Genomic DNA, 27,370 nt, shown 5'->3' with positions numbered 1-27,370 from the left:
ACTCTATGATCATGTTTAGTCCTGCAGGTTTTGATTTGGTCCGGCAGAAATTTTAGCCAATTTCAACCCCTCGACGTAACAAGATATATTAAGGACCAATTTATTTTTAAAAAATTTCTTTCTTTCTATTTTTTGTTCCTGCACTCTTCAAACCAGTTTTCCCCAGTATTGTCTCTACCACTACCTCACCCCTGGTTAAATCATTTAGAATTGTTATTGTATTTTCTTTCAGATGCAAAGTCTCTGCACACCAAAGAGACTTGGATGGTTGAAACTGATGATGAAAATGGAGGAACAACACAGCTAGTATGTTTTTTAATATAGTAACAATATCAGTATTGTGAAATATTTTTGTATTAAGTCTAATGGGCTGAAGTTACAACAGACATTTATCCCTTAGTCAACCGTGGCGTCGTGATTAGGCGATCGGTCTACAGGCTGGTAGGTACTGGGTTCGGATCCCAGTCGAGGTATGGGAGTTTTAATCCAGATACCGACTCCAAACCCTGAGTGAGTGCTCTGCAAGGCTCAATGGGTAGGTGTAAACCACTTGCACCGACCAGTGATCCATAACTGCTTCAACAAAGGCCATGGTTTGTGCTATCCTGCCTGTGGGAAGCACAAATAAAAGATCCCTTGCTGCCTGTCGTAAAAGAGTAGCCTATGTGGTGACAGCGGGTTTCCTCTAAAAAACAGTGTCAGAATGACCATATGTTTGACGTCCAATAGCCGATGATAAAATAAAAAACCAATGTGCTCTATTGGCGTCGTTAAATAAAACAAACGTTACTTTATCCCTTAGTGTCCTGTGTAACCTTCCTAAACAGCTGTTTATATATAACCTGTCATTTATTTTGTCGTAAAAAGTAAAATAAATGATCAGTGATCACTTCGACTCTATATGTTGGCAGTAGTTTTCATTTGACATGGTAAATCAATGTGCTCTAGTAGTGTCGTTACAAAAAAACCCCAGAATAAACTTATCATTAAAAATCCTAATTAAAAAAAATAATGTTTATCGTGAATTTATTATAAAATAATTAATTTCCTTTACATTCATTACAATTGAACGTCATCCCATTGGTCCAGCCATAGCAACAAGAGTTTGTGCATTTCTTGATGAATGTAAAAACTATGTTGTCAGGGAACATCATATCTGATGAAGTCACTTTATATTGGTACTTTGTCTTACTGAGCATTTTTGTTGAAGAACCAAAAAATAAATCAAAATAAAATACAAACTTATATTGTTATTATTAGTAAGTATGTTTGAAATTTAATTATAAGTATCGTCTGTTATTTCTTTTATGTTCATCTGAGTATGAACCAAAAAAATCATCTGCAAACTTTGTCGATTCACATAGTTTGTGGATTCTTTTCTTCTTCATACCCCAGTGAACGTAAAAGGAATAACAGACAATCCTTAAATGCATTTGTCAAATTCAATTCAGCTCATATTTGATGAATGGTAGATTAAGCACTGCAGATTAAATATATATAAATTATATATATATCTTTTTATTTCAGCCTGCTCTGTTTGAGAACATTGTCAGTGAGACTATTCAACATCTCCATGAGGTGGTCGTACTTAACAAAGCTGGAGAACCTGAGGTAATAAACAACATTATTGTTGTCTTACAGTAGATATATGGAGGGGTATACCACCCCTCCATATATCTACTGTAAGAACTTGAGGTGGGATGAGCAAAGGATCTTTTTGAGCTCAGTTTTACTCATCAAAGGCCATGGTGTGTACTGTCCTGTTTTATTTGTAGAGTAGTCTCAACAGGTTTTCTCTCTAGACCAAGTGTTCAAACAAGCATTTTGTTACACATTAAATAGTTTAAAATATTCTTAAACAAACATTTCTTTCTTTTCCTTTCAATAGATATATTACAATTGGAGGGTGTAATGTGACAAACCAATTGAAAATAAATTCTGTTTTAACAATTAGGAAATGATGAAAGAAAAAAGTGTAAATATGTCCATATAGCATGCACAATAAGAGACATTACAAAAGTCTGAATAAAGAAGAAGAAAAAAAAAGGTACATGAATGAGAGAAGATTTAACTATGTGTACACCGTCAGCAAGAAACGCTGTCCAATGTTATTTCTTCATGAGCCACTGCCGGCAGGATTTAGTCCAGGGTCAGTTGTAATTCCATGGGAATTTAATGAAGAAAATTGGCAATATATATCATTTTAAAGCTTATTACAGTAGCATTCTGAAAGCTTTGGTGCCATTTTTTTCCTAATATTTTCAAGGTCATATCTCAAGGTCAAAGTCATAGCACTAAAAACGCTGTATTTTGCATACCAGTATATGTTCATATATTTACAGTTTTATCGTATTTTGAGGAATTGTGGTTGTGACTGGTGTATATATTGTATTTTAAATAATAAGACTTTAACCATAGTATTATAAATTACAAAGGTGACATTTAATTTGATTGAGTTTCAAGGTCATGTTAAAGTCATGCTCTAAAATACGCTATATTTTCATGTTTGCTTATATGCACACATCTAGGTTTGCCAGTTAATGATCATAAGAGCAACACATCCAAATATTCGTAATTTCATTACAGAAATAGCCTGTAGCATTATATCGTCACGTGAGAGCTAAAAGGTCATAAGTGGCAGATACGACCTAAAACATCTTTTTTGCATATTCGGAATCACCATCCCCGATTACATATTGTCGCAAAAAATCGTAGCTGTGTCCCTAATAGCATCGCTTATACAGAAGGATTTAAATGGTCGTAAGTGAATCACAGATACCAGTTTGAACGAAAATAGACGTAACTGATACATACGACTTTCCTCCGATTTGCTTGCTGTCTATTATGTCAACATGACTGGTCGTATATGGTAGATACACCCTTCTTAAATACAGTTTGTTATATAATTATGTCTGACATAGGTCGTATGTGCCAAATACAACCCATATATATTCTTTTGTTATCAGTATGTGATAGAAATTACAAGTGCGAAGTACAATAAAGCATACATTATGTCACTTAATACATTATGTGCTTTATTGTCATTGTGAGAGCTCGGTCTATTATGAAAAAATTTATACTGAATGCAACGAACCATTTGGCAACAGACAAGAATCGTGTCTGTATAAATAAATAGGAATTGCAGTAACATTAATGTTTGTATGGTTTGCTATTTTATGTGCACCATAATTATAATAATGAACATGCTTTAGTGAATTTTCTTGAAAAACAAATACCTATTTTGAATTGTTTGAAGCAAAGTTTCCAACATGTAATTTGTATTTGTAGATACAATTTTAATTCATAATAATGTTGTATGTGGCATATACGACCAAAGTGCAAGCATAATTACACTGATTTTGGATGTATTTAATTATATGTTACGGTAATCAAGTTCAGTCTTTCAGCTGCCTTTGAAGATCTACAGGATTGCCCTACATGTAGGCATTATGGATTAACAACATTGCACATATAAATGCAATTGTACATTATCTAGGACAAAGTCCAGTAACAAAAAACAGTGTAATCAGATGTAAGGTTAAAAGGCGAATAAAGTGAAATTGCCCTCAACATAAACAATAGCAAGATCTATGAATTTTGATTAACTTAACAGTTAACAAATATTTGCAACAGAATGTTTAATGTGAACATGACACAACACACACACCAAAATATTAGCACACATAGCACGCACAACAGAAGCTGAACGTGACATAGCTCACACAACATAAGCTGAACACGACAGCACACACAACAGGACATGAACATAACATAGTACACACAACAGGACCTGAACATCAAGACCTGAACATAGCATAGCAAAAAGCTGAGCATGAGAAAATAATCACCATAGAAAATGAACGTGACATAGCACTTGCGACACTTTTTTTTTTTTTTTTTTTTTAACAACACCACTAGAGCACATTGATTAATTAATCATTGGCTATTGGATGTGAAATATTTGGTAATTATGACTCAAGTCATCAGAGGAAACCTACATTTTTTATAATGCAGCAAGGTATCTTTTATATGCATTTTCCCCACAGACAGGACAGCACATACCACAGACTTTATCCAGTCACTTGCAACAGAACCTGAACATGACATAGTACTCACAACAGAACCTGAACATAATAGAGAACTCACAACAAAACCTGAACATGACGTGGCATGCACAACTGAACCTGAACACACAACAGCACCCGAAGAAGAACATGACAGAACACTCATACAACATACCATGATCATGACGTAGCACACACAAGACTTGTACATGACATATCACTCACAACAGATGCAGAAAATAATTTAGCACACACAACAGAAACCGGAGGATTGATCACTTAACACTCAATAAAATACAGAGAGAACACTGCACATAACATAGTTTGGTGATATCACTGAACACACATCATACATAACCTGGAGAGATCTCTGAACACAGTAGAAGCTGAAGAGATCTCTGAACACAATAGAAGCTGAAGAGATCTCTGAACACAGTAGAAGCTGAAGAGATCTCTGAACACAGTAGAAGCTGAAGAGATCACTGAACACAATAGAACCTGGAGATCACTGAACACAACAGAACCTGGAAAGATACTATACTCAAACAGAACCTGGAGAGATCACCGAACACACAAAACCTGGAGAGATCACTGAACACACAACAGAACCTGGAGAGATCATTGAACATACATCATAACCTGGAGAGATCACTGAACACACAATAGAACTTGGAGAGATCATTGAACACACAATATAACCTGGAGAGATCACTGGACACACAACAGAACCCGGAGAGATCAACAAATACACAACAAAACCAGGAGTGTGCACTGAACACACAACAGAACACGGAGAGTACACCCAACACACAACAGAACCTGGAGAGATCAATTGACACACAACAGAACCTGGAGAGATCAATGGACTCACAACAGAACCTGGAGAGATCACTGAACACACAATAGACCTTGGGAAAGATCAATGGACACACAACAGAACCTGAACAGATCACTGGACTCGTAACAGAAGCTGGAGAGATCACTGAACACACAATAGACCTTAGGAGAGATCAATGGACACACAACAGAACCTGGAGAGATCACTGGACATACATCATAACCTGGAGAGATCACTGAACACATAACAGAACTTGGAGAAATCACCGAACACACAACGGAACCTGGAGAGATCACTGAACACACATTATAGCCTGGAGAGATCACTGGACACACAACAGAACCTGGAGAGATCACCAAATACACAACAAAACCAGGAATGTGCACTGAACACACAACAGAACCTGGAGAGTACACCCAATGCACAGCAGAAGCTGTAGGGGTTACTTTTTACACAATATAATCTGGAGAGAATCCTGCATACTCAACAGGTGGACATGGTATAGTGCTCACTACTTCTGGATTTGATATTCAGTACACACCCTCATTGGAAATGTAAACCCTATATCGTTTGAATGAGCTTCACTTGAACCCAGTGTATCCTAAACCAATAAGCTGCTAAACATAGTTTCTTCATTAAAGGATACAAGTTTCAGTTTGCTTAACTATTCTGGTTTTTCTGTTGCACTAACTGATAAACCAGGTATTCTTGAAACTAGTGAAGTACACCCTGAGGCAGCAGAACCAGGAACTATCAGCAAAAGGATTCCCATGGCGCAAAGAACACAGAAAGAACACTGCACACAACATGCCATCAGCTTTTCTGATGACTCATCAGGAACACATACTTGCCTAAAAAAAAGAGGTTTTGTATGGACAAGTTGTCTGATTTTGATGCACCATCATCAAACAATAAACATGGAGCACTACCACCTCAGTGTTTCTGCCAGAAAGACATTTTGGGGTATGGCTCTATGGAATAATGCAACCACAGTCAACGGGTATGGGGGGGGGGGGGGGGTCCTCCCTCAGAAATAAAATGGGTTACGTTTAGTGTTAGGATTAAGAAAATCATACATTAATGATAAGAGTAATTAATTTTGTCAAAAAGTTGATTTAAAAAAATATTTGGGTGTGGCACAATACCCATTTTACCCTCTGGCAGAAACCCTGCACCAGATAAGGTCACACAAAATCAGGGGTGGGTCAAAGAAAACAAGGATTTCACGAGTCGAGTAGTTTTTTCACATTATTATTTTCTTCAGTTGCTGATTTTATTTATTGTATTATTAACAAAAGTAAAATAACTTTTTTCACGTAATATTTTGTTCAAGTAGTGATTTTATTAATACTTACTTCTACTTGTATTCCTTTTTGAATGTTTGCTTCTAAATATTTTCTATTTACAAGCTTTCTCCTTTTTTAAAATAAATATGTGATTTGCAAAACTGAAATGTTTTAGAAGTGATGGTTCTTTCAGAATAAATATTCAAATTTACTTGATATACTGTTGGTCGTAAATGACGCATTTAATTTAATCATGAATAATTGTCGTAACTGCAACTATTTAAGCAAATAACTAAAACCCCTAATATGCTATAATACCACAAATATACAAAGTAATAATAAATATGTTCAGCTTTCATTGTTATTAAAACAAATTCAACATCTTAACTACTGGTCAAGAAAAACACTTTTCCTTCATTAATTTGTATGCACTTATATCCTCCTGGCTCTCACGCGACGATATTTGTGAGGACAAGAATTCTGAACCCAGTGTGACTTTGATTTTAGAACACAACAACACTACTTATATGAATTAAATTGTCTAAACATGATCACTGTCTTTTGAGCAGATACAAGACATAACCTGTATTAATTTATACAATTCTAAAAGTTTGATAATAATAAAATATCGTCTAAACAGATGCCTTTTCTACCACCTCATCTCTACTACCATTTTCCCACAGAAACCAGAACGTAAATGCAGGTAAGTAAAGAGGGCTGAGAGAAACGTTGCGGACGGCGCATCTACATGTATGTTCACTCAGCTCAATGTTTTAAACTCTTGAAGTCAAAGATAACCTTATCCCTACCCATGAAGTAATATCGGAATGTGGAGGTTATAATATTAATTCGGGATGAGGGTCCTATGGACTAATTTTCAGTTATATTTAATTTGTCAGAGATAGACTTTAGAAGATGTTATTCCACAAAATTATGTTACAGACAGTCAGTGATCATGAGGAAGAGTATGTGGTAATACAAATCTGTATGCACACAAAACAAATGGGAAGAAAATATAGAGTAATGAACTTCTAGGCTAGAATACAAGTTTGCTGTGGAGCAACAGTTACACATTCTTTCCATACAAGCTGTAAAACACATTACAAGTACCTATATGTATAGATATTAGGTGTACAATACCTATATGTATAGATATTAGGTGTACAATATTGGAAGAAACTTGGGTGTATCTTTAGTCATAATGATAATTTTAATAGTCTTAATGTTCTTTCCAGTTATTATGAAGGAAGGAAATGTTTTATTTAATGATGCACTTGACACACTTTATTTACTGTTATATGGCATCAGACATATGATTAAGGACCACACAAATAATAAGAAAGGAAATATTCTGCTGTCATGCAGTGCACTACTACTTTCGATTAGCAGCAATGGATCTGTTATATGCATCATCCCACAGACAAGACAGCACATACCACAGCCTTTGTTATACCAAATGTAGAGCACTGGCTGGCATTTAATGCAAATGATGCATTTTATAGTATGAGGGTTGTACATGATTAAGAGTCTTCATCACAATCTGCATCTACTGGAAAGACACACTGAAACTGAAATTAACACATTTAGATAAATATGCAAACATTTTGGACTTGAAAACAAAATCTAATACTATCTATTTATTTGACCAAGCTTGTGACACCAACCTAATCTGTCTTTTCACAAAAATACCACAATATATTATGCAAGAAACAACAAAAACAGAGAACTATAAGGGTACTTTTGAAAAAACTAATCCAACTGATCCAGATCTGTGTTAAACAAGTTTATAGTTACAAACTCTAACAACAGAGGGAAAGTAAGTGTTACACAGAGCCATGTAATGCTCTTCATAATGGGGGTTTGGTCATGGTCATGGTAGCTAGTATTTAAAATTAAGATTTCCATAAGATATAATTTGTCAACTTAATGATATGCTAAAATGGCAATACAAATCATGGTCTTTATATAATTAAAGAAAAGAAAGAAAGAAAGAAATGTTTTATTTAACGACGCACTCAACACATTTTATTTACGGTTATATGGCGTCAGACATATGGTTAAGGACCACACAGATTTTGAGAGGAAACCCGCTGTCGCCACTACATGGGCTACTCTTCCGATTAGCAGCAAGGGATCTTTTATTTGCGCTTCCCACAGGCAGGATAGCACAAACCATGGCCTTTGTTGAACAAGTTATGGATCACTGGTCAGTGCAAGTGGTTTACACCTACCCATTGAGCCTTGCGGAGCACTCACTCAGGGTTTCGAGTTGGTATCTGGATTAAAAATCCCATGCCTCGACTGGGATCCGAACCCAGTACCTACCAGCCTGTAGACCGATGGCCTGCCACGACGCCACCGAGGCCGGTCATAATTAAAGAATGCTTTCAATCTTATATCTTAATTAAATTTTGTTAATGAAGATTCAAAACACTAAACTAATTAGAGCACATGCTATTTTAATATAAAATAAATTAATGTTACTTAGAACATTTCCAGGTAGCCAACATTTATCATCATAAGTATTTAAGATTTTTTTATCTATAACAAGCCAACCGATAATATTCATTTAAGAATTGACCACAATTACTGTTTATATGACTCCACTTAGGGATGGAAAAGGCATGGACCATGATATAACTGTTTTTGGTTCATCGATATAAACACAAGCTCTTTTCAACTAAACAGATTGCCGCAAAGGGTATAGATGGAATGTAACTTTAATTATATTAATTTAATGAGATATAGGCCAAAACTTCTTTTTATCAGTACTTACTGTTAAAACCCAATGCTTATCTGTGGATAAGTGTGAATGCTACGGTCAAGGTGTCTGTGAACTGGAATAGCTGAGTGAGCTAAGTAAGCAATTAGTATAGTTTAATTACATTGAATGGCACAAAACAGTTTGTTTTGCTAATATATAGTGAATATATATGTGCTATACATTTAGGTGTAACCCACCAAATCAAATATGACATGCAACTTTTTAATCAACATTAACACCTTTAATATAAATAAATCACAAAAAGGGGTGAGTGTGAAGATGCTGCTAATTTTGAATATAAAGGATGTGTATTTGCTGATCCTAATTACGCATAATGATTGTCACCCTTAATGTATCATCAATAATAGTCATGGTAGCTAGTATTTAATCTTTTATTTAAAGTTAAGGACACTTCAAACTTTGAACCGGTCAGATGTTACTTGATAGATATTATATTGCTACCAAATTACTACAAACCACTTGTATCACTGTAAATATGGTAGGATAGAAGTAAATACATTATGAATTTTTAAGTTCACATGTTTTTCTTCGATTGATTCCATTATCAAACCTCTAAAGCTGTATTTAACAATTCTTGACCTTTGACCTTGAAATGTGACCATAACATTGTCGGGGTAAATGGATGGATATATGTACATGTTAGGATAGAAGTAAATACATTCTGCCTTAAGTCAGGATTAGCAGTGGATGAGCAGAAAATGTCATCAAACAATGAAAAGAAATTGCAGAAACCCATTTTTTTTTTTTTTTCTAACAATATCAATTATTACACTTAATTATTTTGACAAATAAAAATAAAATTCGGAAAGTTATTTTAAAATTTGCAACTGATAAATTTGGCGAGTGCCACAGCTAGTTCAGTCAATATGTACATGTTTTTCTAGGATTAATTGCGTTATCAAACCTATGAAGCTGTATTTAACATTTCTTGACCTTTGACCCTGACATTGAAGTTTGTATAAACGTAAATAGATTATATTTGCATTATTAATTTCACTCAATATGTACATGTTTTTTTTTTATTGATTATGTTATCAAACCTCTGAAGCTGTATTTTACAATTATTGACCGTTGACCCTGAAATGTGACCTTGAAGTTGTCAGGGAAAAATGGATATATGTAAATATGTTAGGGTAGACCTAAATACATTATGTATTATTAATTTAACTCAATATGTACATGTGTTTGTTGGATTGATTCCGTTATCAAACCTCTGAAGCTGTATTTAAAGGAGACCGGACACCAAAAGACATGTAGTGTGTAATGGATTAAGTTAGCGTCAAAGACCGCATTACTCTAACGCCCGGCACGCTGCGAGGCACCGGTCAGCTGCGCGTCTTAGGTTTGGGGTAAAAACAGAAGTGGGCGGGATTATGCATAGATCTGAACGAAAGCGAGGCAATACGTCATCGGTGAGAGTTACCAAGCAATACCGGTACACGTGTTGATTCTTTGGTTGTGCCTTTTAGTCGTCTTTTTTTTTTTGTCTCTAAGTTTATCGGAAATTTAATTTACAAGATAATTAGTGTTATTATATACTGTCGACGTAATTATATGATGGTTAACTGCGCAGTGTTTAACTGCAACAGTAACAGCAATGCATCCCAAGAAACGGCCAACATCATGGTTTCGATTTCCAAAAAAACACCTGAAAGTTGTTTTAAAACATGGACGCATTATTGTCATCGAATGGGCTTTACACCAACTAAATACAGCAGGTTATGGTACATTTACAATGTGAAAATTAAAACAAGTATGTACTTAAGATATACATTAAATAAAGGTATTGCAATTTGTTCACATACGAATATTTAAACTTCACATTTATTTACCTATAATTACCAAATTAATTTTCACTGACGGCCCATAACGACTCCATACTAACGTCTCTTGATCTAGTTGGTTTGTTAACCTCATAAAATAATATAATTAATCACTTTTGGCATCTAGCAATTTGAAGCAAAATTAACAATAGTTACCACATGGAATAAGCATCATATATTATTTTGTTTTACCTGTAATATATTTGACCTGTAATATATTTTCATCAGGACTTCCTTCTTCTTCCATGAATGATTAAAGAAAATAACACTGAATATATTGTAATTTTTTTTTTTTTTTATTCCAATATATAACAAATGTGTTTTTTATGTCAGTATGTGGAGCAAACTACCTGAAACAGTTGGTTTGAAATCATGATTACAAAATCCTAAAGATAAAAGGAACTGGTTCCTAACTTCACCCTTTACATATTATCTACATTTGTATAGGCCTGTAGGAACGATATTTGAAGTGTGTGTGGGGGGGGGGGGGGGGGGGGGGGGGGATACAGTCTCTAGTGAAGGATACAAACTAGATTTTTATCTTTATATCATCTTTATTTATGCAAAGTAGTGAAAATTTAAAACATACATTTTCATCCTAGAGTGTGTGATGGAGAACAAGCCCCTAGGCCCGCCCCTCCCCAGTTCCTACGGGCCTGTTGTATTTTATATTAATAAATGCAAAGACTACACAATAATATTGTTGATAAGACATATTAGTTGTAAAGTGATTGTCAGTATGTGGCAACAGTATAATATTTTCCAACATTTCTGTGTTTCTGTACCAGGCTGTGGACAGTTTCGGCAGACTGGTAACACATTTTCTTAATAATTAAAAGTACACGGTTTAACCAAACACATTAAAACTAGGGTAACTAGTTAAAGAGAACAAAGTTTTTTGTTAAATTATTATATTTTGCTTTGGTGAGGAGGGGGCGCTTTTTGCAAATTTGCGAAATCGGCCTCTGGAATATCCACTGACATGTCGTATTTACATCTATGCTGAACAAGATTTATGATGAAATATTATTACATTTTGTGTGCTTTTCTTCTAATTAGGTCCATTTGCTTCAGTTTACATTAAAAATGTCATAAAAAATTGTTTAAAAAAATGCTTGTATGCTAGTCTATGACCGTGCGGCTTCCTCGTCTTTGTCGACAGTTGATTCATCCGAATTTTCGTCTAAGACAATTCCAGGATTAGGGACAAAGTCTCTGATAAGTGGTTCAAACTGATACAGTTTGATGCCATTAGCACAAGCTGGACACAATTCTTCGTCACTCGAATCGCTAAGTTCGTCCATACTGCTTGGTAGTTTCTTCAGTATTCCTCTCATCGATGACGTCACGGGTCTAGCTCATCAATTGTACAGTTTCCGGCAAACATCGGAAATTGGCGAAAAAAAACCCCAACCAAGACTGGCACGCTTAACTTGGTCAATAGGGGGAGCGCGGTAGTTGCGTGTTGTGGTTTATGATGGCAAACAATTCATTACGCCGTATATATGGTTTTGGTGTCCAGTCTCCTTTAACAATTCATTACCTTTAACCTTGACATGCGACCTTGATGCTGTCAGAAAAAAATGGCACCAAACATTTTTAAAATCTCCAAGGCCTAAGCTTCAGAATGTCTGCTTTCTTCATTAAATTCCCACCTGAGATTATATGTTGACAAGTGACCCTGGACTAATTGGCTACCCAAAGGAATCCCCTAGTTTCAATCCATATTTTGCCACATTAACATTTTAAATCATTGAAACTCGCCCAACATATTTAATTTTTATTTGTTTCAGAGGCAAAAGTTAGCTAAGGAAGGTTTCTTTATGGCACAGGCCAAGAGGGTAATTTTGACCAATTCTATCAACTAAGAAAAAGCATGTGAAGACAAATTATGTTTGAATGTCAACATTTTCAATATTCTTACCGGGTATATATGACTTTGTTTTTCAGATTTTCAGTCAGCGTCCGATTCAGAAGGAGGCAACAATGTTGTGTACTCAGTTACTTCAGTCATTTTCTACTTGTATGGAACAGCTAGCGTTTAACCCACCTCTCCCCAAGATGGAATCATCACAGTAAATAAATTGTCTTGTATTATGTATTTTTTAAATACGTAGTTAACTATTGATTCCCCCTAAAATATAGCTATAAAAGTTCATCATGGTGTAGGCTTTTTCATAACTATAATAACCAAATGACTTCAGAATTACTTTTGCAACTTTGGAGTTGAGTGTAAAAAAAAAAAAAGGTTTCTGAAAAATGTGTTGGTGATTTTAAAATAAATTTAGTCTTTTATGTGTTTTTATTTTATAACCAGCTAAACAAGGGTTTTAATAGAAATAATTCTAGAGATTTTTTGTGTGTAGTTTATTAAAAAAATATGTATTTACAACTTTTAAGTAAAGTTTGACAAATAGTTTTGCAAACAGGCCTCTAATAATTGAACGTTTTCATTAACTATGCCAAAACAATTACAGGTAACCGATTTCATTTTATTTAAACCTTATAACCATCTATATGATGTCCTAAACTAAACCCCCCATAAAATTAGTTACGCAAAAGCAGACTTGCATGAGTGCAACTTGAACAATACTATTGTCCTTACAGATTTCGGAAGCTTGAAAACTTGCAATGTTAAAAATAATTCACAATTACAGTAAACCTTTTTCACAATAAACATCATTAATGCATTTTTGGTAGTAGATGAGCAGTCATGAATTGTTTTGTTACTCATTGAGTTATATTTTCTCTTTTACTATTATTCTCTCTCTCTATGTTCTTATATCTCTTTATGCTCTCTCTCTCTCTCTCTCTCTCTCTCTCTCTCTCTCTCTCTCTCTCTCTCTCTCTCTCTTTCTTTCTCTCTCTTTCTTTCTCTCTGCTCTTATTTCTCTTTATGTTCTTCTCTCTGTCTGTCTCTCTCTCTCTCTCTCTCTCCTTATATCTCTTTATGTTCTCTCTCTCTCTCTCTCTCTCTCTCGCTCTCTCTCTGTTCTTATATCTCTTTATGTTCTTCTCTCTCTCTCTCTCTCTCTCTCTCTCTCTCTCTCTCTCTCTCTCTCTCTCTCTCTCTCTCTCTCTCTTTTTTACAAACACCTAGTTTTAAGTATAAGTCCATTTTACACTCCAGTTGATTGGTTCGAACATCCAAACAGTCAATAAAATGAAAATAATAACAAGATATTAAAAAGTACACTGATAAAAACAGTCCATAAAAAAAAAACCCCCAAAACATGACCAAACCAACACTAAAACCATGTTGTTGTGGAAAAGTGAGAGCAAAAGAAAAGACATCTGAATCATTAAAGCGACCAGAGCAGGAAGCACAGAACTTATTGGAAGATTTGAGCAATTTCATTGGCTGTTGGAATATTCGGATCAGTATGTTGAAGTAGAGGGAAATGTTAAATATTCATGCAAAGAGAAATGATCCAAGTTTTCAATTTCTTTTTTCTTTTATTTTACAGCAAAATCTTTGGGCGGAGTTCTGAAGAGGAACTGTTTGAGGACCCCATTCCATCCCTGGTAAGTGTTAAATAAAACAAGATTGCTTGTTTTGTTTGCTTTTATGAAGGGTAGGATCTAGCTCTGTCGATAGAGCGCTCGCCTAAGGTGCTTTCGTCAAAGGATCTAATCCCAACCAGTGCACCATGACAGGAATATCGAAGGCCATTACATGTGCTGTCCTGTCTGTATTAAAGTACTTATAAAAGATCCCTTGCTGCTAATGGACTATATGTCAGACCTGCCAAATGTTAAATCTAATAGCTAATGATTTATAAATCATTGAGCTCTAGTGGTGTCGTTATGCAAAACAAACTTTAACTTTAACAGTTTGGTTTATTTTCTACCCATTAGTTTTATTTATATCAGTGCCAATGTTTTTGCAAGTTTTTATCTCAAGTTAGCCTGAAATTATTAATAAAAAATACTTTTAGTACAGTCTGGAATGGGATATAGAAGGAAAGGAAATCTGTATTATACTCAGTTTTACTTAAAGGGACTCCTAAGTCTGTAACTATTGTAAGATGTTTCTCACTAACACAGCCCTTTTGGCAACTACAATTACATAATATATTTTCTTGTTTAGAATACCAGTGTCTTCATATCTGTAGTATTTCCAGTCATGTGTTAACTTTTGTAGCAGTCATTGTTGATTTTTTTTTCTTGTACATTTGAAATTATTGGAAGCTGAAATCTGGTTTGGGCTACTACAAACATTAGGACGACAACAAACACCTTGTTTATACAGATACTTATGTTCTAAACAGGAAAATATCTTTAATATGTAATTTTAGTCCTGAAAAAAGGATTTGATAGTTGTAAACAGTTTACATTGGCAACAAACTCAGGACAGTCTCTTTATTTAATTAACTTTGATCAAATGGTTCAAACAATAAATACTCAACAAAGTCAGTTAGTCAGAATGTATACTTTAATAATGGTTCACGTCTGTGCACGTAAAAAAAATATGATTTGACTGTTTGCAGGATAAGCGGCTGGTGATAATGTTGAGCAACTGCAGCCACACAATAGAGAAAGTGATCCCTCGAATGATTGAAAACCTCAACAAGCACGGATACGTTGAGATGCAGAAATCTTCTAAGGTACATTTAGTACAATTTAGATGTTTGAAGATGCTAGCAACTGAAAGGGCCAGTAATATATTATGTTGTCTTTCTGCTTGGTGTGAGGTGGTGTGACAGTGAATAATCTTAAGAGTTGGTTGGGGCAGTGTATTTATTTATTTACAATGATGTGGCAACTACATGCTAAAGCAAAGGAGTATAATTTATAATAATTTTAGTTCAAATAAATTTCAGTCATTGAATAATGTGTCAAATAATGTAAACCATAGAATGTTAGTGACATAAAACTTACAAAAAGCCAAATGTATAAATGTGACACAACAATTTTTGTGAAGTCAACTTACCAAGTATTAAATTGAAATAAACTGATCAAAAGAAAAACAACAACTTGTTATTAATTTGACATCATGCAGTTTGACCTAGTTCCTGAATTGTGAAGCACTAACTGAAAATAGTTCATGTACTTGTACTGTGATAAAATAGTTCATGTACTTGTACTGTGATAAAATAGTTCATGTACTTGTACTGTGATAAAATAGTTCATGTACTTGTACTGTGATAAAAAGCTCAAGGAAAGCCTTTTCTTTTCAAGATCTTATAAGTTGTCTTTTTCCAGATTTAGTTTTTTTCTGTATTTTAATTTCTCTGTTAATAATTTCTTTGTAGACTGTTGAAGTGACGTATCGTGACCTTGACAACAAATTATTTGATGCCTACATCGAGCAGAAGTCTGACCCGATAGTTGGCTGTATAGAAACAAACATGTACCGTGGTGGATTTGACTGGAAGAAGTCTAAACAACCCACAGGTCAGTAACATGCATATAACGTTATGCGCCAAAACCAGTCTAGTGAACAACCATGATGGCTTGCCTTCTTTGAGGATCTTAAGTTAAGGCAATTACATAATACAAAATTCTGGCCCCCCATATTTTAACACCCCCTACTCTTGAATGGTTTTCTTTTATTTAACAGCACGGGGTCTTTTATAAGCAACCTCCAACACACACATTGTCTGTTCTTTCGATCAAACCGACAACGCTTATTGGTCCATGCTAAGGGGATTCTCTGTTTTACACCAGAAATAATGCAGTATCATGATTTATTACATACCTATTCAATCCTACTACAGTGATAAAGACTTTTTGAAACCGTGTGATAAATTTATTTTGTATCGCATATACGTGCGATCTGGACCGGAACTTTTAAATGGGGAATTCCCTTTTTCTTTTTACTGCAGTTAGCACCTTTTATTTACTGACGTCATATATGATTTACAAATGATGTCACATCGTATTTGAAACATTACACAAGGAGTTTGATTATCAATGTTAAATAAATCCATGAAAGGAGTTTTGATCATAGATTTAACAAAGTGTTGTTATGACGTTAAATTAAAAACCGTTTTTGTAAAACATAAAAGAAAGTATGTAATAAATACAGAACTTCACATATGTTGTTTTGGCTTCCTATTTATTGCACTTGTTTATTTTACGAAAAAACATCCCACTCGACCGCTATGCTCATGGTATATAATCTTCCGCAAAAAAAACAACGTATGTGAAGTTCTTTATATTTATTGGTTCGCAAAACCACAGAGCAGTGCAATATGATATCAAATGGAATCACATGTGACATAACATTAACCAATTGAAAGTCGTATAGAATATATATGAGGTAATAAAATAAATTATGTAGGCAGATTTGACTGGTATTATCAGGAGGTGAAATATAAGTTATGTTTATACTTATGCTGCATTATGAGGCAGTTTCATATTCTGTTGAATGCATTGATTCATGAGTAATTTAACGGTGCATATGTATCTGTTTCCAGATGTTCGCAGTTATCTAAAAGAAATGTTGATGGGCATGATAGAAGTTCATGCTGAGGTAAGTTATAATAATATGATATACTACACCCAGCACTACAGTACAGTACACCGGACAGGTGTGATCACAACTGCCATATGTAATAATAGTCAAATGTTGACAGTGGCAGTAATTTTCATGTCCTATGCCCTTTTTCGGACTGCATTTGGAGGTAATATTTTATCAAATTGATTTTTTTTTTTTAATCTGTACAACAGCAAATAACCCAAGTTAAAATATGTTGTGCAAGGTTAAATAAAACATTCCTTCCTTCACATGGCAACATTTTGATGTTTACCCTGCCTGTTGTTTGTATATAGTAATTTGACATCATAATACTAATACAGTTTCAGGTTTGTGTTCCCCAAATTTTAATTATGACTTTACATACCCTACCATCAAACGATGCAGGTGTCATGTAGGGTTTGGCTTGTTTTGTTGTTGTTTTGTTTAAAGGGACAGTCGACTCAAACAAGAGCCTTATATGTTGGAAAGATGCATACCCGGACCACCAACACATACTGACACAAACATAATTTTAGAGTTGATAAAAAACATGATTATTCCTGCTAACTGGGGGCAGCCATTTTGTTTTGTTTTTGTGATGTCTGGTGGTATAGCTTGGGGCGAAGTGATGTTAGCTCCGTCCAACTCCTCTATGCACAGTGTAAACAAACGCTTTAATTTATGACAAGGCGCTTCGCTTTCATCAACCTGACTTGTAAAACAACATAAATGACTTGATAGTATAATAAACTATTTAACTAAATATATTTCAATTTGCATCAATAGAACGAAATGGAGTTATAGTATTTTTCTCTTTTAAAAAATCCAAAGAAAAAATGCATATTATTAGGCGTATTTGTAGGGTACGTTCGAGCAAAAATGACCACTCCCAATACAGAAGTGATAATTTTATTTTATTTGGGACTACGTAATTGGTCAGTTTTGTGATCTTAGATGGGAAAGTCTACATAATCAAGGATTTTACAGAATTACTTACAGTAATAAAGCAGGATGGCTGATAATGTCCATTACGATTTGAGTGATTGATCCCAGACTTAACTGTACACCAGGTAAGCATTTTACCACTGGGTTACGTCCCGCCCCTAGTGTGTAAATAATCCAATTATTGGTTTGCAGGTATTCTCCATATTTCCGAAGTTTGTTTCGCGGGTGATGGGCAGAGTGATTGAAGCGGTTTGTGATGAGATGACCCGACTCATTCAGTGTTCCGATGGTTTTAACAATAATGGTGCTATTCAGGTAAACATGTAAACTGATTGAAACTAGATCTTACTTCCACTCACCTTTTGTTTCACATAGTATATCTGACATAAGCCAATGCCATTACAGCTTATTTAGCACTGTCAGGTGTACCTAGCAGTGGTTTGGGGCCATTTAACAATTAATTTATCCTCTAGGCAACTGGGTGACATGGTAAGCATTTCAAATTGATATGGAAAGGGAAGAAGGGTGTTTGTCAACAGTTATGTAATTTTTTCAAAATTATATTTCTTTTTTTAATTCATAAATAAATGAAGCTAGTTAGAGCCAGTTCTTTTAAAAAGCTAGAGAGAAAAGAAATATCCTTTCATACAACCCAGTAAAATAAGGTCACGGTGACTTTGAAAGGGGGATTATGTTCCATAAAAATTGTTTATGGTATGTGGAATATGTATCCATCCATGATATTTGAGTACAACATAGTGTACAGTACAATAGTCTTAACAGTAAACATTAAAGTTCCATAAGTGAAATGTGTTTACTGGATTAGTGTGAAGGGATCTCAGCATTTAATGTTGACAAAGGTTGCAGACAGGTGATCAGTTTAGAACTCCTGCTGCCACATTTAGGAACTGGGATGATGTGGAGTATGGCATACTATGATACATACAGTTAATATTAGTGTGTGTTTTCATATTGTCATTATCATGTACAAGGAATAAACATTGTATTATGCGAGTCTCTGGCAGGCATAATGCATTATTTTTATTCCTAATATATGATGCTGACGATACCAAACTACACAAGGGTAATAATCTCTTTATCTTATAACCTCAAGCTTAACAAAACATGTTTTTGTAAACTGTATGTAAGGATATGTGATGCTGGGTCTTTATTTATTTATTTTTAAACAAAATACATGTAAAGAGAAATTGAAAAAAGACAACTATATTTTTGAACAGTGCAGTTTACTTCCAGGCTCACCTAGATTTGTGTGCTCTCCAAGATGCCGTGACTCTGTACAAGACAAACGCAACAAGGTGAGAAGAAACAAAGAGCTGTTTGTCTTAACAACTCCCAAAACTCTTATCTTAACTTCCAGTATTCACTTGTCCTGCTAAGACAAAAGAAAGTTGATACAAAGTAAGTCAATGTATGAATTGTGACATTTTAAATAAGAATCCGGGAAACAGTATTGCCAAATTAACATAAACAAACCAAACCATTCAACTGTATAATAAGGCGTTTATCAGATGGATTGAAGTCATAAAACATTATTTTGTTGAAATTGTTAATTTACCACATACTGCCTTTTGCCTTAGTAGGAAAAATGCCTGTCCTTTTACTTGTCCTATCTGAAACATGCTTGCCTCACCCAAATATCTTTGTTGAGTAAAGCAATATTTAAGTTGATTTGTAGTTGAGGACGGGAGATAGCCCAATGGTAAAGTGCTCATGTGATGCACGTATAGTCTAGGATTGATCCTCGCTGGTGGGCCCATTAGGCTATTTCTCCTTCTAGCCAGTACACCACGACTGGTATATCAAAGGCTGTGGTAAGTGATATCCTGTCTGTAGGATGGTGCATATAAAAGATCCTTTGCTACTAGTGGAAAAATATAGCAGGTTTCCTCTTTTGATAATATGTCAAAATTACTAAATGTTTGACATCAAATAGCTGATGAGTAATAAATCAATGTGCTCTAGTGATATCGTTAAACAAAACAAACTTTTAAATAATATGTCCCAACACCCAAAATCAGTTGTCTTGGGAAACAGAGCTTTCGCATAGAAACCATACACATCAATAAATATTACTTATTTAGGTTCTATTAATAAAAAGTCGGCTGACCTACTGAATCAAATATTGCACAGTAGTTTTTCATGTTTCTCTGTTTGTCTTATTATACAAACATCTATGGTATGGCATTGTCCGTCCTTCTGTTAACTTTTTCTTGACCGGACCATATCTTGCATACAGATGCATACAGGACCATCAAACCTCACATGTAGGAACAACTTGGAATGGCAGTGTGTTGCATACTATTACAAGGTCACTGTGACCTACTTTTCACGGTCTACTGCATTTAATAGTAAATCCTTGTCCAGACCATATCTTGCATACAAGACCATCAAATTCACATCTAGGAACAACTTGGAATGGCAGTGTATCGCATACTATTACAAGGTCACTGTGACCTACTTTTCACGGTCTACTGCATTTAATAGTAAATCCTTGTCCAGACCATATCTTGCATACAAGACCATCAAATTCACATCTAGGAACAACTTGGGATGGCGGTGTGTCGCATTCTATTACTAGGTCACTGTGATCTACTTTTCACAATCTACTGCACATAACAGTAAATCCTTGTCCAGATCATATCTTGCATACAGATGCATACAGGACCATCAAATGTCACATGTAGCAACAACTTGAGATGGTGGTTGGTCCAAAACAAACTGTTCATCCATCCCATTGCAAAAATATCATATAATTAGAACTGAAACATACCCGTAATATATTCATTAATATAGATGTGGTTTTCCATCAAACTCCTGATGGGCGTATCATGTACCTCACTGGTACTCTTGTTTTATTTATTTAGAGGATCTCAGCCTGAGTTTATAATGTACATTTTATTTTCTAGCACTTGTTTTGAGGATGCATTCAAACACATACCTAATCTAAGCTCAAATGATCAACAGTAAGTAATAAGACTTTTTTCATGTTGCTGCTTTTGTAAAATAGAATTAGTTAGCATTGTGGTTCTGCTTTTACAACGACTCCTTTTATTAAGTATTCTAAAATATTTATGTGGTAATATTCATAGGACTATTCGTAAATAAGAATTTTCCAAAGAATGTTTACACATACAATTATCAAAATTAATTAACAATGTTTTCTGCAGAGGATGTTTTTACTGGAATTTGGTTATCATTTATTTTGAAAACTATGGATAAACAGTGAAACCACTCTTAAACTGGAAATCCAAGTAAAAATCCACTTTTAAGGAGTGTCCTGTTTAGAGAGGTTAAGTTCTGTACTGATATTTTAAAATGAACTGAAAAACGTCCGATTTTGAGTGAATTCCAGTTTACTGAGGGTCCAGTTTTGCTGGGTTTCGCTGTAACATTATTTAAGTTAAATTTTAAGTATGACATTACTTTTCAGAGTAGGTAACGAATTGCTGAGCAAGTTCAAATCCCGTATGAGATTCCAACTGATGTGTTTCCAGCCGGATGTGAAAGGAAGTCTCATCAAGAGCAGAGCAGATTGATACTCAAAACTTATTCTGTCATAGTTCTGTACATTATCAAATCAGTACCAAGACATACTATTATGATCAAGTTATTGAGTATGGGGGTTGGGGTGTATGACCAGGGAGTCTTATCAAAAGCAAAGATGTTTGATACTCAAAACTCGTACTGTCATAGTTATATATATTCTGAACACCAAAAGAAATGCAAAGGGATTAACACACATTGACATTCAAGAGAATCAACTACAATGAGATGCAGTCGATGGATAAAGCAACATACATGTGGAATCAACCGGCCAGAATGTTCCTGGATGAGGCACTACACACCCCTTTGTCCCTGCTCATGCAACTAGCACCATCATAGCACAGCGAAATTATATGAGACCGTTGTGTTGAGAATCACTTTTGCCTGTTAAATTGTGGCATTAATAGTGTATATCTAGAAGATATTTGACTGGCTGCTCCTAGGTGATGACCAGGTCACCACTGCCATACATCCAATGAAACACTACATGATGGAAATCGATTGTATTGTGATGTATAGTTAACCTGACAATCATGGGTCTGTGACGTGCAAGTTAGCAACAAATGCAATGGCTGTAAATAACTTTTAGTCAAAAAAGATGCAAAACCTGGTTTTTGAGAATATGTAAGAAATAGAATAATACATTTGTGTCGGTTAGATATCATTTATCTCACAACTCGTTTAAAAACGTATCAAACTTGCTTTTGCTCGTTAGATACATTTTAAAACAACTCGTTGTGAGATAAATGGTGTCTAACGGCCACTCATGTAGTATTCTCTATAGATAATGATAATCTAATTTTGAAAATAATAATGACTATTTTAATACATAATCACTTAATATACATCTGGGCCCCGTTTCACTAAGCGATCTTAGCACTAAGATCACCTCAAATTTTAGATGATCTTAACACTAATATTACTTCATAGAATGGGGCCCTGTAGTCTACATGTACACTATTAATGCCACAATTTAACGGGCAACAATAGGCATACTGCTAACTTGTTAAGAGCCTAATATGTACATTGTATATTATTGTATATAATTGTAAGATATACGTGGTAAAATTAGCAACAGCAATCGCACAACACATCTGAAGCTAATTAATGTGTATTGCTCACATTTTGTGTACACTACCGAGATCGACTTACAGGCGAAGATATACGATAGTTGTTCAGTAGGCAAATCATGCATTTACTTGTCCTTGACATTTATTTCAGCTTATATGACCTAAGCTTGTGCTTTTATGCAATCATTGACGTAAATATGGAGCAACACTCATTATTAAATTTTATGATAATTATGTTATGTAACTAAACCACTGACCCCTCTCTGCCTGTGGGCCTGAGTTAAGGTGAAGTTGGAATAAATTTACCAGTGTTGAAGTTTTGTGTTATATCACAGATCAGTTACTTTAAAATTGTGCTTAAGCATTCTTTCTAGTAGACAATGGACAAATAGCAAGAAACTATGTGTATACATGTATGTACGTGTATGTGTATATATATATATGTATGTATGTATGTATGTATGTATATATGTGTGTGTGTGTATGTGTATGTGTATATGTATATATATATATATATATATATATATATATATATATATATATATATATATATATATATATATATATTACATACCAATTCAATCTTACTATAGTGATAAAGACATTTTGAAACCGTGTGATAAATTTATTTTGTATCGCACATATGTGTAATATGGACTAGAACTTTTAAATGGGGAATTCCCCTTTTCTTTTTACTGCAGTTAGCACCTTTTATTTACTGACATCATATATGATTGACAAATGACGTCACATTGTATTTGAAACATTACACAAGGCTGCCGCAGAGCATGATTCTTAACATTAAGTAAATCCATGAAAGAAGTTTTGATCATAGATTTAACAAAGTGTTGTTATGACGTTAAATTAAAAACCGATTTTGTAAAACATAAAAGAAGGTATGTAATAAATACAGAACTTCACATACAGTGTTTTCGCTTCCTATTTATTGCACTCATTTATTTTGCGAAAGAACATACCACTCGACCGCTATGCAGTCTTGTGGTATATATTATTGCGCAAAATAAACTTGTGCAATAAATATGTGAAGTATATATTATATTCACTTTTTATATACCAGAAGCATCAGTTGCTTTATCATTTGAATAATTTCTAAAAAATATATATATATGTATATTATGTGCAATAAAAGGACATTCATACACATGTATGTTTTGTCACAAAAATTTGATCTTTGTTTTAGATTTTCTTTTGTATCTGAAACTTATTTGAATGTTCAGCAGTTTTCAGCATTGTATTGAAAGGCATTATCTGAAACCATCATTGCTAAGCACAGTGATTTTGGTTTGCACACAGTGCACAATACGAATCAATAGAATTACGATTTTCGTCTGGCTATCTGATGTTGTCAACATAGTTAAAGTTTGCTTAAATTCATTATATGACTTTTCCCCAATACATTTGGCTCCTTCATTTGTGGGACATCATTCTAATTTGCGCTTGGAATATTTTGATACTTTTGCAAAGCTTATTTAGCATAAGCTGCGTTAATATTTGGTTAAGTGATGGTTTTAGTGGAGCAGCAGAGAGCAAAAAAGTCCTCTAGTTTTCAAGATAGTCTAACTCCGAGTTCAACACAGGTTGAGATATATCAAAATGTTCGTCTTGGGGTCAGGATTCAGGAAACCAATGTTGACATTGTGGCAAGTTAGAGTGAGCTGACAAATGTGGGGTGGAAAACGCATTTTGGATTAAAAAATACAAAAAAGTAAAAATTACTAAGTATATGCAAAGAACAGGTCTAATTATTAATTTTTAATTGTTCTTTTAGGCTTAAATAACTTTTATTATATGCTGAATGACCATATCAACTAAATTTACTTATGAATTACCATTACATAAGAAATATGACACCCAAAAGCAACAAAGTTTAGGAATGATATAACATTTTATTGAATTAAAATTTCAAATTGTTAGATAATGAAAAATACAGAAAAGATTTAGAATCAAAATAAATTCAGTACTGACTAAAGTATGACAAGTATATAACCAAAGTATGACAAGTGTATGACCAACTATTATAGAATCTAAAAAGTTCCAACATGCACAGCAAAACCTAGCCATCTCTTTTAGTGAAAATTAGGTCTGTTCAGTGAGAAGTGCAGCTTCAGTTTAATTACTTTTATTATCTACAGTCTGCTGTGTCTACATGGTCAATGGGTTAGAGTGCTAGTTTTCATAACAAATCCTTGGCTGATGCTTCACAGGTGCATGTCACAGAACATACATGACCATTTGCTTGGTATTTGCAATCTTCTAAATAACTACATGTATTAAGTTGCTCAGCAACAAACACTAATAGTTAAGAAGTTAGGGGCTGTAACTCACTAGTTATGCATGATGACTTAGTCTCAGATTATGTTGGATCTAATATGTCATCAATTACAATACCATCAACTGGTAAAGATATCAAGAAACATGCAGCTGAAAACTGTATTTTGTAAGGGGTAGTTTTTCCCCCACAATTTTAACAATGAAGATTGTTCAAAGGAATCGTCCTTTTTGTGACAGAGTCTCAACAATATGCCATACTCGACACTAATTGCTGTTTTGTTCACAAAGCTTTCAAGTTGTCATTATGTAGAAGCATTCCGTACCATTAAACACAATGCATATGTCCAAACAAAGAGTTTGTTGTAACACATATCAGGCAATAATCACTGGAAGAAGCAGTGTTCTCTGGGAATTTAAAATGTCAATTGACCATGTATCTCACGAATAGGGGTAAACTTTACCAGACTGGCATGCTTACCAACGTGACTTGTTAAAGAGACTGTCCTGAGTTTACTGTCATTGTTTCCGACTAATACATGTAGATAAACACAGCCTTTTTACAACTTTAAATACATTTTCCTGTTTTCTACATGTAGTTTAGAACATCAGTGTTTGTGGATAACACAATGTGTTTGTGGTCATCCTAAGGTCTGTAGTTGTCCAAACTGGATTTTACCTCCCACGTACAGAAAAAACAAGATCTTTTAGGAAGTAACATGAAGTGTGAGCTACTACAAACATTAGGATAATGGGAACACATTGCATATGTAGACCCCGATATTCCAAACCCGAAAGATATTTAATATTTAATTGTAGTTGTTATAAAGGCTCTACGAGTTTGAAACACGTTACAATGACCGTAAACTGAAGATAGTCCTTTTAAGGAATAAACTGTGCTGGCAAGTATCTCTGCATGGTGGCGGATGAGAAGTGTGAGGATGTTTAGTGTCAGGACTCGACGTCAATAAGTTGTCAGCACACCTCCAAAAAGCTTCAGTTCTTAAATTGGCCTTCTCTTGATTAGATTGCATTTGTGAAAGACCAAGAACACATATTGGCCTTAACTGAGCAGCTTTGTTACTTCCATAACCACTTGGGTCTGATAAACAATGTCTTGTTCCAGGAGAATTCTTTTTTCTTACATGTACGATAAAGAACATTTTGACTGTTGCTGAGAAATACTTCTATTTTTTGCAAACAAGATAGTAAAGATAAAGAAGAACATAACAATGGATAGCAACTGTCATTATTATGTACCTTCTCGCTGTCAGTTGTGAAAAAGGTTCCACCAGCAAGATTTATGTCATGGAAATGAACCTGTTCCATTTAGTATGTTTGCACAAAATGGAAAGACTATTAGCAAAATCTCTGTGGTTGCCATATCTGGAAGCACTCTGTGGTTAGGAAACAGTGACATCTCTCACATAGTGTGATGCAGTGTTATTTGACAAACAGCCTGTATGTATTGAAATGATGAATAATCCTTTACAAATTGTCACATCAGAACCATTCCAACAGGTTTTCAAAAGGTTTTTCAACCTTATAAATGTAGTGCTTACTCTTAAAAGCAGTATAACCCTGTCCAACAAATACACGTGGTGTCTGACAGAATCAAAGCATCTTGTGCAACATGATTTGCATTCCAGCCTGGCAAAGTTCTTTACTTTGTACATGTCAAAAAATATGCTACTGTTACAACCAGACCAGACATTGTTTATTAGTGATGGTGGATGTGACAAAACTGTTCAGGTGAACAACAAAAGGCAACATGTGTTACTGACATTCCACATATGCAGTCTAATCATGAAAATGTCCATACATGTACCTTTTGTAATGTAAATAAAGAAACAATAGAACATCTTTTTTGGGAATGTAACTGGTTATCGAAGTACTGTAATCATTTATGTAACTTAAAACTGTCTCTCGAACTAGTCATATTTGGATTTAAAGACAACATTAAAACAGATAATATCTTTGATCTCTTGCTACTTCTAGCTAAGTATTTCATATATAAATGTAAAGTACAAAATGTTAAGTTAAATACAACTGTATTATTCATTTTAAAAAAGAAATTAAATAAAAATACTCTATAGAAAAACATTTATATTTTAGTAAGAACAGTCTTAGCAATATTTTTACCAAGTGGTCACTTTTCATTTATTAGATGAAAATATTTAATATAATAATTTTTATATTATTATTATTATTTAAATCCTCTCATCTCCAGCAACAGATGTAAT

At 34.3% G+C, this 27,370-nt stretch overlaps 1 protein-coding gene across 2 annotated transcripts in view; it reads left to right on the top strand.

Moving 5' to 3' along the window:
* The window catches only part of LOC121388731 (exocyst complex component 2-like), a 66,786-nt gene extending 44,465 nt beyond the window's left edge, over nt 1-22,321 (top strand). For both annotated transcript variants that reach the window (XM_041520210.1, XM_041520209.1), the window contains 11 exons: nt 233-306; nt 1,528-1,611; nt 12,747-12,871; nt 14,264-14,321; nt 15,287-15,403; nt 16,052-16,193; nt 17,219-17,274; nt 18,397-18,519; nt 19,459-19,520; nt 21,132-21,188; nt 21,656-22,321. In XM_041520210.1, coding sequence (XP_041376144.1) covers nt 233-306; nt 1,528-1,611; nt 12,747-12,871; nt 14,264-14,321; nt 15,287-15,403; nt 16,052-16,193; nt 17,219-17,274; nt 18,397-18,519; nt 19,459-19,520; nt 21,132-21,188; nt 21,656-21,761 — 1,004 coding nt within the window. In that variant the 3' untranslated portion in view covers nt 21,762-22,321. The remainder of the gene's footprint in view (nt 1-232; nt 307-1,527; nt 1,612-12,746; nt 12,872-14,263; nt 14,322-15,286; nt 15,404-16,051; nt 16,194-17,218; nt 17,275-18,396; nt 18,520-19,458; nt 19,521-21,131; nt 21,189-21,655) is intronic.
* The last annotated feature ends 5,049 nt before the right edge of the window (nt 22,322-27,370 follow it).

This window comes from Gigantopelta aegis, chromosome 14, assembly GCF_016097555.1.
Source record: "Gigantopelta aegis isolate Gae_Host chromosome 14, Gae_host_genome, whole genome shotgun sequence".
Lineage (NCBI taxonomy): Eukaryota > Metazoa > Mollusca > Gastropoda > Neomphalida > Peltospiridae > Gigantopelta > Gigantopelta aegis.
The sequence above is the reverse complement of the archived record's forward strand: the minus strand, read 5'-3'. Positions and strand labels throughout refer to the sequence as shown.